General features: G+C 53.3%; 1 protein-coding gene across 9 annotated transcripts; it reads left to right on the top strand.

Moving 5' to 3' along the window:
• The first annotated feature begins 334 nt into the window (after positions 1–334).
• On the top strand, positions 335–15,360 carry ABCD4 (ATP binding cassette subfamily D member 4). 9 transcript variants are annotated; one of them, XM_080593386.1, is made up of 19 exons: positions 363–518; positions 608–732; positions 849–976; positions 1,188–1,327; positions 4,504–4,620; positions 4,902–5,027; positions 5,661–5,711; positions 8,010–8,104; positions 9,093–9,214; positions 10,143–10,234; positions 10,400–10,489; positions 10,768–10,973; positions 11,257–11,348; positions 11,553–11,589; positions 12,429–12,478; positions 12,772–12,824; positions 13,188–13,264; positions 14,403–14,518; positions 14,684–15,360. In XM_080593386.1, exons 1-19 carry the CDS (start codon positions 472–474, stop codon positions 14,777–14,779), a joined length of 1,860 nt encoding a protein of 619 aa, XP_080449512.1. In that variant the 5' UTR covers positions 363–471; the 3' UTR covers positions 14,780–15,360. The 9 variants fall into 9 exon arrangements, with proteins under 9 accessions (XP_080449514.1, XP_080449513.1, XP_080449512.1 ...); XM_080593385.1 differs by having other exon boundaries at positions 10,765–10,973; XM_080593387.1 differs by lacking the exon at positions 5,661–5,711 and having other exon boundaries at positions 361–518; positions 10,765–10,973.
• Positions 15,361–17,045: the final 1,685 nt, after the last annotated feature.

The raw sequence follows: 17,045 nt of genomic DNA, 5'->3' as shown, positions 1-17,045 counted from the left end.
CCTGGGAAAAAAAGTGTCCCTTTGAGCACAAAACTGAGTCACCAGGGAGATCAGCGGGGCTGATAGCACTGCGAGCTGCAGCAGCGAGGGAAGGCGAGGGCGGGAGGGAGGGACGCCGCTTAGGGACAGCGCTGCTTGCTAGGGCTCCGGCTTGGTTGTGTTTGGAAGCACTTGGAGCAGGGATAGGGGAGATGGGGCTGAGGGGTGGAAGCCAGTGTGGGCGAGAGGGTGAAGTGACCGGGTGACAGCCCTAAAGCGAACGGCGGGCAGCGGCCAAATGTCTGCTGCCCGCCCTTCCCTTCAGGGCTGTCCCCCCCGCCTCGCAAGGTGGCGCTCCCGGCCGCCGTGGAGGCCGGAGCCTCTCGCTAGCGAGCTCCTGCACAGCGCGGAGAGCTCCTGAATATCCGTGAGCTTATTCGCGAGCTTTATGAATATTCACGACGTGACACCCCGGGGGCGGGCCGCGCCATCATGGCGGGAGGCAGCGCCGGCGGTCGGGGTGCCGGGGCCGGCGGCCGGTGAGGCTGAGCGGGTCGGCGTGTTTTTGGGGTGCCGCCGGGCTCCCAGAGCTCGCGTCCACCCCTGGTGCGGCTCTTTCTCTCGGCAGGCCCCGGCCCCAGCTCGATGTGGTGTTCCTGCGGCGCTTCCTGAGGATCCAGGCTGTCTTGTTTCCCCAGTGGCCCTCCCGGAACGCGCTGATGTTCCTGACGCTGCTCTGCGTCGCCTTGCTGGGTAAGCCGGAGAGCAGGGGAGGTTGGACTGAGCGCTCCTCAGTCCCCCCCGTACCCCTTTTTTTTTGGCACACCACCGTCCTTCCTTCCCTTTCCGTGCTTCCCTCTTTCCTCCAGAGCAGCTAGTTATTTATCAGGTCGGCGTGATCCCCAGCCAGTACTACGAGGTCCTGGGGAACAAGGACTTCTCCGGATTCAAAGCGCTGACTGCCATTGCCCTGACCCTGATCGTGGTGAACTCCACGGTAAGACAGGCCAGAGGCTCCCTCGTCTTGGGAAGGGAGGGGAAAGCTGCCTGTGGCTCTTGGCAGAATCCTGTTGAAGGATCTAGGTCTGCCGTAGCCCCGTTGGATAGCTATGTGATCACTGGTGCAAACTGCTAATTTTTATTTCATTTTGGGAAATGCATGTTCTGCTGGCTTATCCTTCTCATCTGTCTTCTTGCCTCCATTCCAGCTAAAAAGCTTCGACCAGTTTATCTGCAACCTGATGTACGTGAGCTGGAGGAAATCCCTCACCGAATACCTCCACCGCTGCTACTTCCAGGGCCAGGTTTACTACAGCCTGCATGTTCTGCACGAGGATATCGATAACCCGTAGGCTGCCTGCGGCTTCTTTCATCCTCTTGCTTGGCTTCTCCCAAGCTGCTCCTCGCCTTTTCCTGACCTCTCTGTATTTCTGGGTAGGGGTTTAAGCCATAGGAGTTTTTTCTATCAAGACACAGATACACCCATCTGCCCTGGGTGGGAGGTGGTACCTGGTGATGGGGACTCCTGTGACCACTGGCCTTGAAGGTTTTGTAGGCAGGATGTTTCTGTTGCAAGGAAAATGGAGAGCCATCAGAACAGGGGTCTAAGCGCTGCTATAAACCATGCAGTCTGCAATCTCAACTCTTGGCACTTAGTGTGATGTTGCAGAGGGCCTGGCTGGAGGCAGAGAGCACAGCCTCTCCCTGTTTTCACGCAGCCAGTGCACTCAGGACAGTCTCTGTCATTCAGTTTGAACTTCAACCACCAGTTTCCAGCTGAACACAGTTTTGCTTAGTAGGGTTTTTAGTGGTTTTGATGGCCCGTGGAAGCCACATTCAGGAAAGGCTTTGTTTTGCTCTCTTAGGGCTGCATTTCCTTTTCCCTGTTCCTAGGAAGGAAATGTCAGGGGTGTCTTGAAATTTGAGAGAAGGAGGAGCATTCAGTCCCTCCTGGTATTCCAGCCTACACTCAGATCCTCTTCTAGTCCCTCTGCAGCAGCCTTTGACACAGCTGCAGAGAGGGAGAAGTTCTTCTCGTAGTGTCCTGGTTACTGCAGAACTGCTTTTCTCAGCAGAGAAGGTCAAACAGCTTCCTTCCTCGCAGTGTCATGTTGACCCCAGCCTTTCAGCCTGTCTCTGCACACAGGACACTGCTGACATAGTTACGCAGTTTGAAGAGTTAAAGATGCTACATTAGGCATCACTTCAGAGGAGAGATTTTTTTTTCCCCCTCTGGAATTTAAAGAACTTTTTATTAAACACTTGCTGAAAAACTGGAAACATGGAGAAGACTTTTTCCAAACTGTGTTGCTTTATACATTGTGTCAAGACCACAAGCTCTCTTCCCCTGAAGGAGGCACCTGTGGTCTAGTCCCTTTCACTGCTCTGGTGCTATCTATCCCAATGATGGCACCAGAGGTGACCAAGCCTGGGGTCCTTGTGAGAAATGGCTGTCTTGCAGAGACTCCCAGCTGTTGCTAACAGTGGTGGCTTCAAGGGACTGAAGCAGCCTCTCTGCTTCTGCTCCCCAGTGCTCCTGGTGGCCTGTCCTTACTCTTTCATTGCCCAGCATGATGGTCTCTGTGGCTGCACAGTGAAATGGTGCAGGATATGTCATACTTTTTCCTTTTTCTGTATCATTTTTCAGCCAGACCTGCACCTTGTCTGCTTCTGCTAGCTCAGTGCTGGGTGAGAGCATGGGTAAGAACAAAAAGCTGTGCCTGGGGGGAGCAGAAAACAAGGAGAGGGCCCAGCTTATGGTCAAGCAGCCCTACTGCTAAACAAGAAATTACAGCTTCATGATGTGCTTTCCAGCAGCTGCTGAAATTACTTCCAGCTTCACTGAAATTTTCGTGTGTGCTAATACTTTGTAGGATATGGAGTTGCAAGGACAGGTTAAGACTTGCGGTGCCTCCCATGCACTGTAGCACATTGGCCATGGCTGGAAGGTCCTACACACCCATCTTTCCCTTTGGCTGCGGGAAGGGGAGGACAGAGGCCCCTCACCACATGACTGTCCTTAAGGTTTATTTTTAACCAGGGGATGTGTTCACATTGTGCAGTGAAATGCATGAGATAACTGGGTCTATCTGCTCCACAGTGATAGAGCCAGCTCTCCTGACCTTAGCACACCGAAAGTGTGGGATTGCTGCTGAGTATTTTTCATCACCCCCTTGCTTCTGCTCAAACATCCAATCTTATTGTTCAGTGTCTTTTTGATGCCACTACAAGAATACGCTTTATCTTGCAGTTCTGATGAGAATTTTTTTCCTTGTAGTAAATATTTAGAGAATGAACTAGAGCAGTGAAATAGCTTACCGTTATGCAGTGCAAACCAAGCTAAGTGTTAGATGCACTGTGTCATCCTTCTTTCCCTTCTAGAGGGAATGAAGAGTGGGCTTTGAGTGTCATACAAACACCGTGGCTCCTAGCAGGGCATTTGAGTTGATGTCTATGCATTATCAGTACACGTTGCTTAATAGCTCATAAAAAGCAATATCCTGCCATGAGTTTACAGCATGAGTTAAATGATAACATCACGGGAACAATTACAGTCTAAGAAAAGGAAAAATAATGACTGTAATGTCAGTCAGGGTGGGAGCTGCCCCCAGATTGAATCCGTTGCTGCTCCAGGACTGCAAAAGAGCTGAGAGACAAATGTCCTTGTGGTCATATCTGCATTAATGGCTACGCAGGACTCCAGCCTTGCTCTTTGTTGCATCCACAGTCATTACCTTTCCGCCTGAGCTCAGCGCATCAGAGGCTGAAACCCTTACCCGTGTGCTCTGGACAGATCAGGCACTGAGGGATTGATTATATAGGCTAAAGTCCTCTCAAGTTACCCCAAGCTCATCTTTTGCTCAGCAGTGGGGCACATGGGACCTGGGGGTCTGCAACCCACGTGCCTGCTGCTGCTGCGGCAAGGAGGCTTGGTGCGATGCTGCCTGCTCCTGTGGGTTGGGGGAGGGTGAGCACACTTTGTTCCTTGCAGCAAAGGGACCTGCTTCTGACTGGAAGGGTGACTTTGCTGGAGGACTTACCTAATACCTTACAGCTGGTTAGGGCTTGCCCTGTGCTCTAACCAGCCCCGGTATCTCTGGTGCCTGGGGCTGCAGCAGCAGTACTAAAGGTTTGGGGGAAAACCAGTGTTTACGTTAGGGCAGGGGAAGGACCAGGGAATAACGAAGAAGGATGCAGAGACCTTCAGCACAGAACAGACAGCATTGCAGAAGAGGGAACAAGGGGTTAGCACAAGGAATGGGGTGACAGTCACAACAGGAGCTGTCCTTCCTGGGTGCCAGGAAAGCCCTTGGGCCATGCTGAGCCATGGAAAACGTCTCCTAGTGGGGCAGTAGGAGTCAGGCTGCAGGTCCCTCCCATACAGAGTTGTTCACATTCCCCCTATCCTAAGTTCAGGCAGTGAAACAGCCTGGCTTGTGCCCTGTTAGGGAGTTACTGCGCCCTGCACCAACTGGTTCTCACTCCCGGGCTTTAACAACGTCGGTGCCTCTTTGTGTTGAGCAGGGATCAGCGCATCAGCCAGGATGTGGAGAGGTTTTGCAAGCAGCTCAGCTCCATGGCCAGCAAGCTCGTCATCTCTCCCTTCACGCTGGCCTACTACACGTACCAGTGCTTCCACAGGTAAGGGCCCATCCCGACCCCTGAGCACACCTCTTTCCTCTGCTCTGTTTTGGAGCCTGGCACCACATTACAGCTGCTGCTGTAACTGCAGGGGCATTGTATGTGTGGGTGAGGGGGCTCTGCACTCCAAGGGGACTTCTGCCTTGTGCAGTGCTGGCCCACAAAGTCCTGTGAAGGTGAAGAGAGGTGACAGTTGAGGGCTCTGACTGCTCGAGCCCAGGGGTGCTGGAGTGTCCTTTTGTCTGGCTTCTTAGCCGACCTCTCTTTCTCCTCCTCTGCAGCACAGGCTGGCTAGGCCCCGTGAGCATCTTTGGGTATTTCGTCATCGGGACAATCGTTAACAAGGTATTGATGAGCCCAATTGTGTCTAAACTTGTGCAGCAGGAAAAGCTGGAGGGGGATTTCAGGTGAGTCACAGCAGAGCAGCATTTTCGCTGCCTATTTTGGCAGCTCCTGCAAGAGCCGCACTTTAGTCCCTGTTCAGTGCTATGTTTGCAGCTACTTCTCCTGTCCATGACATGCAGTCAGCTGCTTCCCAGCTCAGAGAGACCCACCTGCTCACTGCTGCCCCAAACTCAGTCTGCTGAGCCCCGAGCGCTCCTTTTGGTGCCCTGCATCATGTCAGGTAGTGCCATTGGTTCAGTTCAGGGAAGCTTTGCAGTTTTCCCTGTGCCTCGGGGCACCCAAGGACAGCAGCAGAAGCTGGTGTGTCACAGGGAGCCCAGACATGGGCTGTGATGATTCTGTATGGTGGAGATGCTGGGGTAGTAAATGCCCAAGGGGAAGAGATACCCCAGGGCTAAGACTCGCAGTGAGCAAGATACCAAACAAATGCGCCACTGAGCTGTCCCAGAATTATGTCACTTGTGCTAAGGTTTGGGTTTCAGTGCTTTTATGAGCCCGTTGAATGTTTCTGTCAAGAGATGCCTCAGATCACTGCTCTGACAGATGCAAAATGAGTTACCTCTAGCAAGGGTGCTGGTTGTATAATTCACTAGGCATTTGTACGTGATCCTGATGATGGTTTTTGGGTTGCTTAGGTTCAAGCACATGCAGATTCGGGTCAATGCAGAACCAGCTGCTTTCTACAGGTAGGTAGAAAAGGGATAATGCCAGCTTGGGGCATCCTCAATGTATTCCTGTATCCCAGAGGAGTCCAAGTGCTGTTGCTGCAGCCTGAGCTTTCTGTCCCCTCCACCCTGCTGCAGGTGCAGTGTCACAGAGTGCCTGCTCCCTGACACGGTGTTTGCATCCATGCACTGTCTGCAGAAAAGCTTCTCAGCAGCTGGAGACAACTAGTTGCGCTCTGCCTCCCTTCTAACATGCCCAGACACTTGATACAGATTTGGTGCTGGCTTAGAGACCCTTCCTGATGTTTTGCCATGGTCCTTACCTGAAAGATTGCTCAAGGCCTCATTGCATCTTGTCAGGATATTCCCTTGGGGCACTTTTTGCAGGTTGCTTCTGGCCCCATCCTGCTGCTGCTAATCTGGGTGTCTTTTGCCTTGCTTCGTTATCTCTGCTTGCTCTTCTGGGTCAGCCTGTGCCATGACCCTCCTAGCGCTGCACTGCTGTTCTCTGGGTTTGCTTGATGCCACTTCTGTCTGGCTATTACTAAGGCTCCCAGAGCTGAGCATAAAGCTGGGAGCCCAGCAGCACCTTCACGCTTAGTGATGCCCTGAAGTCTGTTGAGTTGCTGCTTAGAGCCTTCAAGGTGTTCCGCAGAAATGGCTAGAGCCCAGCAAAAGGGCCACAGTTTTACTGGGGTGCCTGGTCAGTGGAAGAAGGTCATTGCTCAACTCTTGTCATGTGTCTGCCTTTGCTCTGTGTGTTGTGCAATCACGCTTCTTCCAGGAATTTAAGAAAGCAGGGGCTGCACTATCTCTGGACTTCCCTGACTGTGATCTTTATTTACCCATTCTCACTGTAGTGACTGAGCATTTCGAGTGCTGCAGTGCTATCCCCAAGGTGGCCGGATTCAAAATTGCCAATTTGGTAAAGATTAATATTGGCAGGCATGAAACCTTGGTATAAGTAATTGAAATCAATCTTGTTTTGCATTGGCAAGTCTAAATTATTTCTTTGTGGACTGGTTGATTCTTATTGGTTTATGCTAATTTTTCTTAATCGAGAAGATACTTTAATTGCAGCCTCTTAGTTAAGTTGCAGTTTTGAAGGTTTTTTTTATTCTATTACTAAAAATAAAATGAATTATCAAACTAGAAAATGGAGTGTCTTATTCCAGTACAGTTCATAGGCAGAAAAAGTTCATCTGGTGGGAAACTAGAATGGAATTGAATTATGCTAAAACTGGCATTTGTTGTGGTATGAGTCTTAACTAAAAACAAAGGCAATTTTTGAGAGTTACATTCCTAGAATCCTGCAAAAGGAAGAGTGTGCGATGAGTGGCCCGTTTCGATTGCCAGACTTCCCTAGCTTGTAGAAGCTGTTAAATCTTGCCCTCTTGTACTTGCTTAACCATTGATTGTTTTGATAAAGGAAAAACAAAACCGGCGTTGTCAGCATTTTATTTATTTGTTTTCTTAACCTTTGGCAAACTCACTTTGAAAGTGAATGGGAAGAAAAGCTGAAACCAATCCAACAACCTCTCCACATCTGCAAAGTAATAGTAGCCACCGACACTGTGCACTTCAGCCAGAACTTCTGGTCCCTGATGCCTGGCCTTTATCTCCCTGCGTCCTTGCTTAATACGTTCAGCTGCCACGGGAATTCATTGTGTGGAGCAAACCATGGAGCTCTGTCTGCATTTTGCCACCTGAGGGCAGCCCAGCCCTTGCGAATGAGCAGGAGGAGCTGCCACACTGCTGAGGTGGTGATTTGGAGCCGGGACGTGCCTCCTTGCTGCCTGCTCAGAGAGCAGCTGGCAGTGCAGACGGCACAGCCCTGGGAGCATTGCTGCTAGCTCAGGTGGTGGGGGCACACTGATCCTTTTGGGAAGGTCCGGAAAAGGGAGGGCTTTGGGGCTGGGGTCTCCTGGCCCGTTTGCTTGCTGTCACCTCCTTTGCCTCTGTCCTCTCCTTTCTGGCTCCGGTTGTGTGGCAGCACTGTCTCTCTCTTCCAAAAAAGGCTTTGTTCAGAAGGTGTGTGTTGTAATCTTGGGTGTGTTTTGCTCAAGGCCTGGGCCTCGCTGATAGTGTGTGGCCCCTTCTCACCTCCTCTATGGGACAGAAACTTGCAGGGCTGTTCCTTTCAGCCGAAGTTTCTTAGTGTTTCAGGAAGGATCTCCTGGGTGTTCAGTTCCAGCTCAACAAAGAGCTTGGAGGCTGAAGTAAGAGGCCCTCTCTAGGTCTCAGTCCTAAAGCCCACGCTTTTACCCCATTGTGTGCTCCCAGGAAGTCTGGGAGTCATGTTGCTATCATGTTTTACAGGGCCGGGCGAGTGGAGCACATGCGCACGAACCGCAGGCTGCAGAGTTTGCTGCAGACCCAGAGGGAGCTGATTGGCAAGGAGCTGTGGCTCTACAGTGAGTGGGGAGCTTTGGGGGGTGAGCAAAGGCATGTAGTAGTTCTGTTGTAGTGGCCCACGGGCTTGGAAGTCTGACTACTAGAGCAGCAGTGCTGGTTTTTCTTCTCCTGCCTCTTTCTGGTGCATGAAAACCCTGGGGCTGAAAGAAGGGTGCCTCCTGCACTCCTAAGTGGGAATCCTGTTGTGAAAAAGCCTGGCAGAGAGCAAAGTTCTGGACAACACAGCTAAGTCATAGAGCACAAGCCTGAAAAGAAGTCCCTGCAAGAATCTGCACTCTTTATGGCGCGGGCATTCAATGGCTGTGAAGAGGGGTAAGGGCTTGGGCTCTAGGGAAGGAGAAGACTCCATGTATGTGGTTGGGAGCTGTAGAGATTGTAGAGATTGCTTTCTGTAGGGACTGTAGAGATTGCTTTCCTATAAAGCCTGTCCCTTAAGAATAGTTGCCCCCTGAAAAACTCCCTTCTCCCATTGTCACTGGTTCCAGGTTTGGGGGCTAAGTAGTGCCGAGACAGCTCTTCCTCACCTCACCAGTGTTGTGAACTTCTGAGCACCAGAGAGTCCTGAATACAGGTGTCTCTGTGAGAGTTTGGGGCTTAAGTCTTTCTGCCTATCCTGTGCTCCAAAGCAGACTTCATGGCCAAGCATCTCACCCTAGAACTCCCTTTTTGCAGCTGGAAGGAGCCAGCTGGGCCCCTGAAGAGTAGAAACAAGCAGGCAAAATGGCTTTTGCTTCATGGTGGTTCCCAAGCTCTGTCTGGGCGATGTTTCTCCGCTCTGGGACCTGTTGCAAGGAGCTTTTTGCTTGGCAAATGGGTTTTCACCCCAGCGCTTCTGCTGTCCTGTGAGATAGGGTTTTCTGCTCGAGTGCATCATGAGAGGCTGAGACAGGATCTGCGTCTTCCTTTTGAGTGGGTTGCACTTGGTTCTGGCTGGGAGAGAGGTTCCCACCCCAACTTACTGTCTTGTCCCCATGTGCTTCTGCCCAGTTGGGATCAACACCTTTGACTACCTGGGCAGCATCCTGAGCTACGTGGTCATTGCCATTCCTATCTTTTCTGGCGTCTACGGTGACCTGAGTCCAACAGAGCTCAGCGCCCTGGTCAGCAAGGTGAGCTAAGGGTTGTGTCCCACGCCGGCCTGGGGGCAAAGTGTGTGCTCTGTGAGTTTGTATTAACTGTATGAGCCAGCCCTAAGACTTCAGTCTGTAAATGCACATGGCTGGGCCCTGTTGTGGAGGGTGAGTGGGCACTGAGGGTGGAGGCTGGGGCTTTGGGCTGGTGGCCAGGGGGCTGAATAACCCGCAGTGAGAGACCTTCAGGATACACTGACCCGTGGTGGCATGGAAATGGGAGCTTTGAGCCAGCCTGGTGTAAGATTAACCTGGGGGTGAAAGCTGCCAAGGACACAACTGTCCAAGTGTTCCCCAGCTCAGACCCCTGTCTGTAAAAACTGGGAGGTCAGGAAGCCCTGGCTTTCAGTGCCGGGCTCAGGCAGTGCTGTGGGTGTGGGCTCTGCCCGTGGCTGCTGCCCATGGCCAGTTGTGAGGCTGTGCTCACTTGTGGTTGCCACCAGGCTGCTGGAGAGGAGCCTTCCCAGCCCGAGTTGTTTCGAGGTGCTCAAAGCTGGCTTGTGATGGAGAATGCAGAAGTAAAAATAGCAAAGTAGGCGCTGCAGGCTGAGACACCCTGCTCTGAGCCATGTGCAGTGCTAGGGCAGGGCTGGCGGCGTGGATCTGCGTGACACAGACAGGGCGAGCTTGCGGGCACTCTGCAGGCACCATCCCTGGGTGGCAGGAGGTGTGTCCCCCCGGCCAGAACTGCTATGCTGAGCAGGGAAGCCCTGCTCCATCCGAATGCGGCTGTTTTCTCCTTCTTTCCCCCTGCCCTGGGTGATTTCTCCACCCCTCCTTCATCCTGCTGGGCCTGCTGACCCAGCCAGATGCCTGGACACCTTGGCTATCTCCTCGCAGCCGTGGAGGTGGGGCAGTCTCCCCAGGTCAGCGCTGACCTTTGCTCTGGCATGTGATTTCTCCCCAGAATGCCTTCGTTTCCATCTACCTCATCAGCTGCTTCAGCCAGCTCATAGATCTCTCCAGCACCGTGACCGATGTAGCTGGCTACACGCACAGGTGAGCTTCTGTGGGGTCAGGTCTCTGCAGGAGAGGTAATGGGACATGGCTCTACCCAAGTCTGTGCTAAATACATAACAAACAGTTGTTTGTGAGTGAGTATGGACAAGGTTAGAAGTGAGGAGCTGCCCCTGGCGTTCATGCACCCTTTTTTTTTTTGCCCAGGATTGGTGAACTGCAAGAAACCTTGCTGAGTCTTGGCAGAAGAAAAAATGAAAACTACTCAGAAGCCAAAGCCAGCTGGGACCTGGACAGGTGAGTCTCCGCTCAGCAGCACGTTGGCTTGCAGCTTACCTGCCAGTGTGTGGGGCTGTCACTGGGTGGAGGTGGCCCTTGGTGTCACAGCCTGCTGCATGCAGCTGGTTGGACCAAGCAATGCAGTGCTCGCTGTAACCTGGGGTGTGTGGGGCAAGACTCATGTCACAGAAGCACAGGCGGTCTAAGGTGCAAGGGAAGGTGCCTGGTCTTTACCAGCCTCAGCATCGGCACTTACCCCAAATCTCTTCTCCTTTGTCCTGGTGGTGGCCCAGCAGCTATGCTGGGGAGGACGCAGCGCCAAAGGACACGGCTTTCCTTCTGGAGCGAGTGACACTCTCAGTGCCATCCTCTGGCAAGCTGCTCATTAAAGACCTGAGCCTCAGGATCTCAGAAGGAGACAGCGTGATGATCGTGGGGAACACCGGCACAGGGAAAACATCTCTCCTGAGGGTCCTTGGGGGACTCTGGGAAAGCACACGGGGTAAGGACTGCAGGTCTCCATATCCTTCTCTTTTTCAATGAGGGCTGTCCTAGCTGAGTTTAGAAGGTGGCCGCAGGAATTTGCAAGACGAGTGCCACTTGTGATGCTAAACATGTCACCATTTGAACTGCCCCTTCTCTGGATCACAAACTTCTCTGTGGCCCTCATTGCTTTACTCTGTGTTGCCAACCTGCCTTTTCTGGGATGTGAAGGCTAATCCCTGGGGGCAGCGAGGTGTTGCTAGCAGGTGCTGCAGGCTTAGCATGCGTTTGTCTCCGTGCAGGGAGTATCCAGATGCTGACCTGCTTTGGCCCCCGTGGAGTGCTGTTCCTGCCGCAGCGGCCGTTCTTCACCGACGGCAGCCTGCGCGAGCAGGTGAGCCCTGGGCCGGCTGGCCCCAGCCCCGCTGCCGGCTCTTACCGTGCCTCTGCAAACCTGCGTGCGGCAGGAAGGCCTGCAAGAGGGAGGATGCGTGCGGCTGCTCCTTCCCTTTTGCCTGACTTTGTGCCACCACCACTGTGTTTCGGATGGGCCGTGTCCAGCCCCCTCTGACATGACTTCTGTTGGTCTGTTCAACAGGTGATCTATCCCCTGAAGGAGATCTATCCAGTTTCAGGTACGTGGAAATTCATCCCAGCAATTAGCCAGCCCTGTGGTTTCAGCTCTCTGTTCTGTACCCAGTGCGGCTTCTCCTCTCCCATGCCCCATCAGGAATGCTCTGTTACACTTCTGTTGCACTCTGCTTTTCCCGGGAAGGTTTGCCTTTCTGTAGCTTTGGATCAGCTCAGCATTCCCTCGCTTTCAAGAAGAATGCTTTCTCTAGATACAGTGAGGACAGGCTGGCTGTGCTCTGCATGTTGTACCGTGATACATGGTACGTGCTGAGACACCCTGCTGCTTTCTGAACTTGCTGTCGGGATTCATCTGATCCATCTGGTACAACCTGCGTATGGGAAGCCGTGTTTGCCTTTATCTCAGTTTCCATGTACCTCCATCTTTCACTGTCCCTCTTTTTCAAACGATGTCCTGGGTCCTTGCATGCTGTCGCGGTCAATGTGTGTTCTTACTCTCCCCTGCCCTCCTCACAAGCCAGAGCACACATCTGAGTATAAGCTGCTGCGTCTTGCAGATGTCCAAGTTTAAGTTTCTGTCTGAGTGAAGCCTGAATCCTTGTGTTCTGGCTGTGTCCATCTGTGACCATGGACTGAGCCAAGCCTCAGGTGTATCTGTGGAGCCTGGCCATCTCCTGCTATGCTGCTCACAGACATGGCTTAAGGAAGGTCAGTGTTTGGGAGCTCTTTGTGCCAAAGCTCAGGACCCGGTATAGAGAAGTGGTTGAGTCAGCAACAGTGGACCTTGGGAGCTTCTCCAAACCTTCCCTCCTGCCCCACTGACTCCCCCTTGCAGCTGTGGTCTCAGCAGACGTGTCCTGTACGTACACACTTTCTCCCCCAGGGCCTGCAGATGATGAGAGAATCGTGCGATTCCTGGAGCTGGCCGGGCTGGTGAGTCCCTGGTGGCGCTGCTGCCGTCCTGCCTGCTGCTGCCGGAGAGGGACGAAGGGATGAGGTGTCGTGGCAGCACGGGGTGACCACGTGCTGGACACAGGCAGGGGAATGGTCCGTAGCTGGGACCGGACTGTCCATGGGAACAGGCAGAGGAGGAGGGATATGGAGCAACTTTGGACCAAGCAGGAGAAGAGAGGGTGGCAGGAAGGGGATGGTTGTACTCAGGGCTGTGTCCCCTGGGGGCTGACAGGGCTGGGGCTGCGTTCACAGGTCTGCTGTGCTCTCTGCAGGCTGATTTGCTGGCAAGGGCTGGAGGACTGGACGAGCAGGTGGACTGGAACTGGTAAGGCAGCTCACTGTCTGTGGGAATTTGGATGATCCCTCTGGTTGGGGAACACTTCTAAGCAGTTGCACATTGCTGCTGGACTTGGGAGCATCTGTGTCCACTTGTGTCTTGTGGGAGGTGGGCCATATGCAGGGCTGAAAGGTTCCTGCCCAATAAAAGTTTCCTGCCCTGTCCTGCATCAATCCCAACATCAGCAGCCATGCTGCTCTGCAGGAAGCTCACTGTGCACAGTGGAGGGGGAGCACCGGGTGCACACAGGGACAGTTGTTTGCTGCGGTCTCCGGTATCAGCAACCATAAGCTCTTTAGCAAACAAGCTCTCTTTGTTAAGGGAGGTTTTTGAATCTCAACCCTGCTGCAGGTATGACATCCTGTCCCCAGGGGAGATGCAGAGGCTCTCATTTGCACGTCTCTTCTACCTCCAGCCAAGATACGCAGGTGAGTGAGCAACAGCAGAAGAAGAAGAAAGGCAGTGCCTTCGGCACAAACAGAAGCTAGGTACAGAGGCAGCTCAGGAACATGCTCAGTCTTAGCGATGATTTTAGACAGCTTAGCACACACAGGATTCAGAGGTGAAAATATTTCACTATCTTTGTGGCAGGGGGTAAATGAAGAGGTTTTGTGTAAAACCTCATGTTGTTAGGGAACTATTAATTAGTGTTCTTGGTCCAGGTGTAATTACACCTGGGAGAGCACCCTCTCAGCATGCTCACCAGCTGCTGTGTAAAGAAGCAGGTGTGCTAGTGAGCACAAACACAGTGTCAGCTGCCGTGTGTGCGGCTCATCAGCCTCCGTGGGGCTGTGGAAAGGATGTGCCCTTGGAAACTTAGCCATAAGACAGCAAAAGAGGACAAGGAGTGGTGGAAGAAACATTGCTGAGAGATCACAGAGGCAGCTCACATTTGCAGTTTGGTCTAATTCCTTTGCATGTTTGGATGGCTGGGGGGGGACATTGGAGGAGTTGTCAGAGGGGCCAGGGTAGATGTGTGTGCACAGAGCCAGTGTCAGTAGCAAGGAGCCACCTTTAAGTACCTCTCATCTCCTGAAGCGCTGCTGTGTGCGATCTGGTCAGAAGGAACCTGTGGACTGTCATCTAAGCTGCAGAGATGATGTAAAACAAATTGCATTCATTTGCTCCAGGCCAGTAGCATTTATTTTTAACTGACAGGAAGCCACACCAGGCCATCCTGGCTGCTGCACGTGGGCTCTTGGCCAGAGAGGTGACGAGGCTGCTGTTCAGCCAGGCGCTCTGGCACGCAGCCTGTCTTGGGAAGGTCATGTCTTAGATTTCACAGTGGTGAGAACAGGGCAATGGCTGGCAGCTTTTGAGGGAAATGAACGAGGTGAACGGGGCCGTTTGGGTGGATTTGAGGGCTTGTGGGGAAGGGCAGCCTTCCCGCTTGGCTGACAGCAGCTGTGCCAGAGAAAAGTCAAGGTCCTTAGGCTTCTCCTCACTTGCTCTTGGTGAGTTCCACTTAACTTGTGAAATGTCCTGAGCAGTCACTGTTCTTTTGCCCAGGGGGAGAGGACAAGTAGGGAGAGGAGGGGTGTGTGGGGCTTACGGCTTGTCTCTCAGTGCTAGATGAAGCCACCAGCGCCCTGACGGAAGAGGTGGAGCATGAGCTGTACCGTGTGTGCCTTCAGCTGGGCATGACGCTGGTCAGCGTGGGACACAGGCCCAGCCTGGAGAAGGTGAGAAGGGGAGGTGGCATTACATGCCTCTCTGCTGGTGGCAAGATGGGAGGCAGAGGGGGTCCCTGGTGAGCAGAGGGGAATGGCTGAGGCTGGGGAGCCCCGCTGTGGGAGAACGCGCCCTCAACAGAGACATCCCTCAGTTGTTGTGTCATTGAATTGCAGTTCCACAGCTGGATTTTAAAGCTTCATGGAGAGGGAAGATGGGAACTCATGCGATGTGAGAGGATGAAGCGGCTCCCATCTGAGGAAGGATGCTGATAAACATGCCCGAGTCCGCACAGCTGCACAACCTGCATATCCCTGGGAGAGCTCTGAAGAGCAGACTGGGAGTGCAGAGCCAGCAGCTGTCAGCAAGGGATTCGTTTGGTGCAAAACCAGTTACAGATTTTGCTGATGGATGCAGGGCGAAGTCTGAACTTATGCCAGGACCGGACATGTCTCCCCTATCCCTCTCAGTCCCACTCTTTGTCCTCCCTACCACTCACGGGGGAAGGGGCTGAGCTGCTGGGCTGCTGAAAAAGACAACATTGCCTCCTGGGGTTCGTATAAGCCATGGGCAGAGGAACCTCCACTCATCCAGGATGCAGCAGTGCAAGGATGGGCTGCAACCTGATGTTGTGCTGTCTGTGCCTCGCTGGGACCTCTGCCTCTGATGTACAGCCCTGCAGAATGGGCTGCTGTAGCCCTGGTTCTACCAAACGGGCCTCTGAGCTGCTGGCTTCCCAAGCAGTTAAGGGATGCGTTGTAATGGGAGGAGGAGGCTGGCACAGAAAAGGACATGGCTCTCCTCTCCTTAAGACACAGGGTTAAGGTTCAAATAAACGTGTTTTGTATTAAAATCTGGGGCCTGTTATCCAGAGATATTCCTGGAGAAGAATCAGTTTGTGTTATCCAGGCTTCTGCCTCTTCTGCTTTTTTATTTCTGCTTTGGAAGGGATGACTGTGTATTGGCAGTGCTCTTGGACCAGACTAGTGGTGAAGAGCAGAGCAGGGGTAGGGGTAACACACCTATCCGTGGCTGGTCAGTTCCTTTCTCCACAGCTGCTGCAAGGCACAAGGAACCCCAAGGATAGCTTTTGGCCTTCTGCTTTCAAGGGAGCAAACAGAGCTCCTCCTTCCTGTTCTGTCTGTGATGCATCCTGTTCTCTCCCTTGCTTCCTACCTGTGTGTAGAAGCAGAGCTTTTGAGGGTCTCTGAGTTCCCTCAGACTACCCTGGAGGTATGGTCTGAGCACTTACTGGGCACAGTAAGTTGCTCAGTGATGTTCCTGGCCCTGGCCCCAGTTCTGTAGCAAAGGAGGTGGCTGCTGGGAGGGCCATGCCAGCAGCTCTTCTGCCACCCCCCCCCCCGCCCCCAAGGTGCTCGTGTCCCTCTGTGATCTGCTGCACAGCTTCATGATCACCTAGGGTGACCAGGTCCCCGAGCTCGCGGGCTTTGTCCTCAACAGTGTTTCTCAGCACCCAACACATAATCTTCCCTAATGTGTGATTTGGGACGGGGAGGAGCAGAGCTGATGGCCGAGGGGAAGCGGTTGGCCAGGCTGCATGCAGACACACTCTGCTGGGGTGATGCCCTTCAGCAGCTTGCAGAGCCTTTGCTCTGGATAACGATGAGCTCATGCTGCAACAAGGCAGCACATCTACCCCCTGCATTGCCTACAGCCAGCTAGCTCATGAGAGCCGTGTGTCAGGGACTCATTACCTTGCGTGTGAGAGCAGCAAGCAGCAGGTAACCAGACTGGGGACTGTTTTTTTTTGACTGACCCTTCAGCTTGCCATGTAGAGAAGGGACAACATCTCTTCGCTGTCCATGGCGGCAGGCTCGCAGCACACATCCTCCTTCTTCCCGTGCCTCTGCACCTCCTCTCCCCTTGCTCCCAAGTCTCAACTCCCTCGCCTTGCTGAGCTGGCAAACGCTCTCCTCCATCAGAGCAGGCCCGCTGAGTAAGAGGTGGCTATTTTTACACAGCCACTTTTCTGACCGCACAGGAGCCTTCCAGGAAGCTTTCCAAGCATGAATTGCTTTCAGATCTGATGAGCAAAGGCTGTGCACTGCGTGCCTGACAGTACGGGTGCTGCAGGAGGAGCCACCAGTTTCTGACCCTGGGTTTGTGTGCAGCTCCAGCCACTGCTGCTGCAGGACAAGGTCTCCTCATTGCTTCGAGGCCAGCAGGAGCATCAGGACCTGCTCTCCCCATCCTGCGCCTGCTCCCAGAGCCTGTGCATTACCCAGGGAAGTGGCAGTAGCTTCAGGCTGCCCCTCACCTCCAGGGCTGTCACAGGAACCTGGCTGTCAGTCCTCGTAGACACCAGGACACGTTTCATTCCTGGACACGGCTTCACAGCCTGAACAGAACCAGCCCTTCCCATGGGCCAAAAGACATTTAGTGAGCCCGTGCCATTTCCTGGGGTGCTGATCCCTGCTCCATGACCATGTCCAAGGCAAGACACCCTCAGTCAGCACAGGGAACTTTGCCAAATGGGGCACACCTTTGCTCCAGCAAGCTGGGCTGGACGCTCTTCCT

This window comes from Anser brachyrhynchus (assembly GCF_964034855.1).
Source record: "Anser brachyrhynchus genome assembly, chromosome: 5".
NCBI lineage: Eukaryota > Metazoa > Chordata > Aves > Anseriformes > Anatidae > Anser > Anser brachyrhynchus.
Note: the sequence above shows the minus strand (reverse complement) of the source record. Positions and strands in the feature narration are given on the sequence as shown.

Bases quoted from the DNA above. Each gene is read 5' to 3' on its own strand.
- ABCD4 (XM_080593385.1), top strand. From the start codon at position 472: ATGGCGGGAGGCAGCGCCGGCGGTCGGGGTGCCGGGGCCGGCGGCCG. The intron at 11,349-11,552 runs GTGAGCCCTGGG...TCTGTTCAACAG, and splicing joins ACGGCAGCCTGCGCGAGCAG to GTGATCTATCCCCTGAAGGA. The intron at 14,519-14,683 runs GTGAGAAGGGGA...ATTGAATTGCAG, and splicing joins ACAGGCCCAGCCTGGAGAAG to TTCCACAGCTGGATTTTAAA.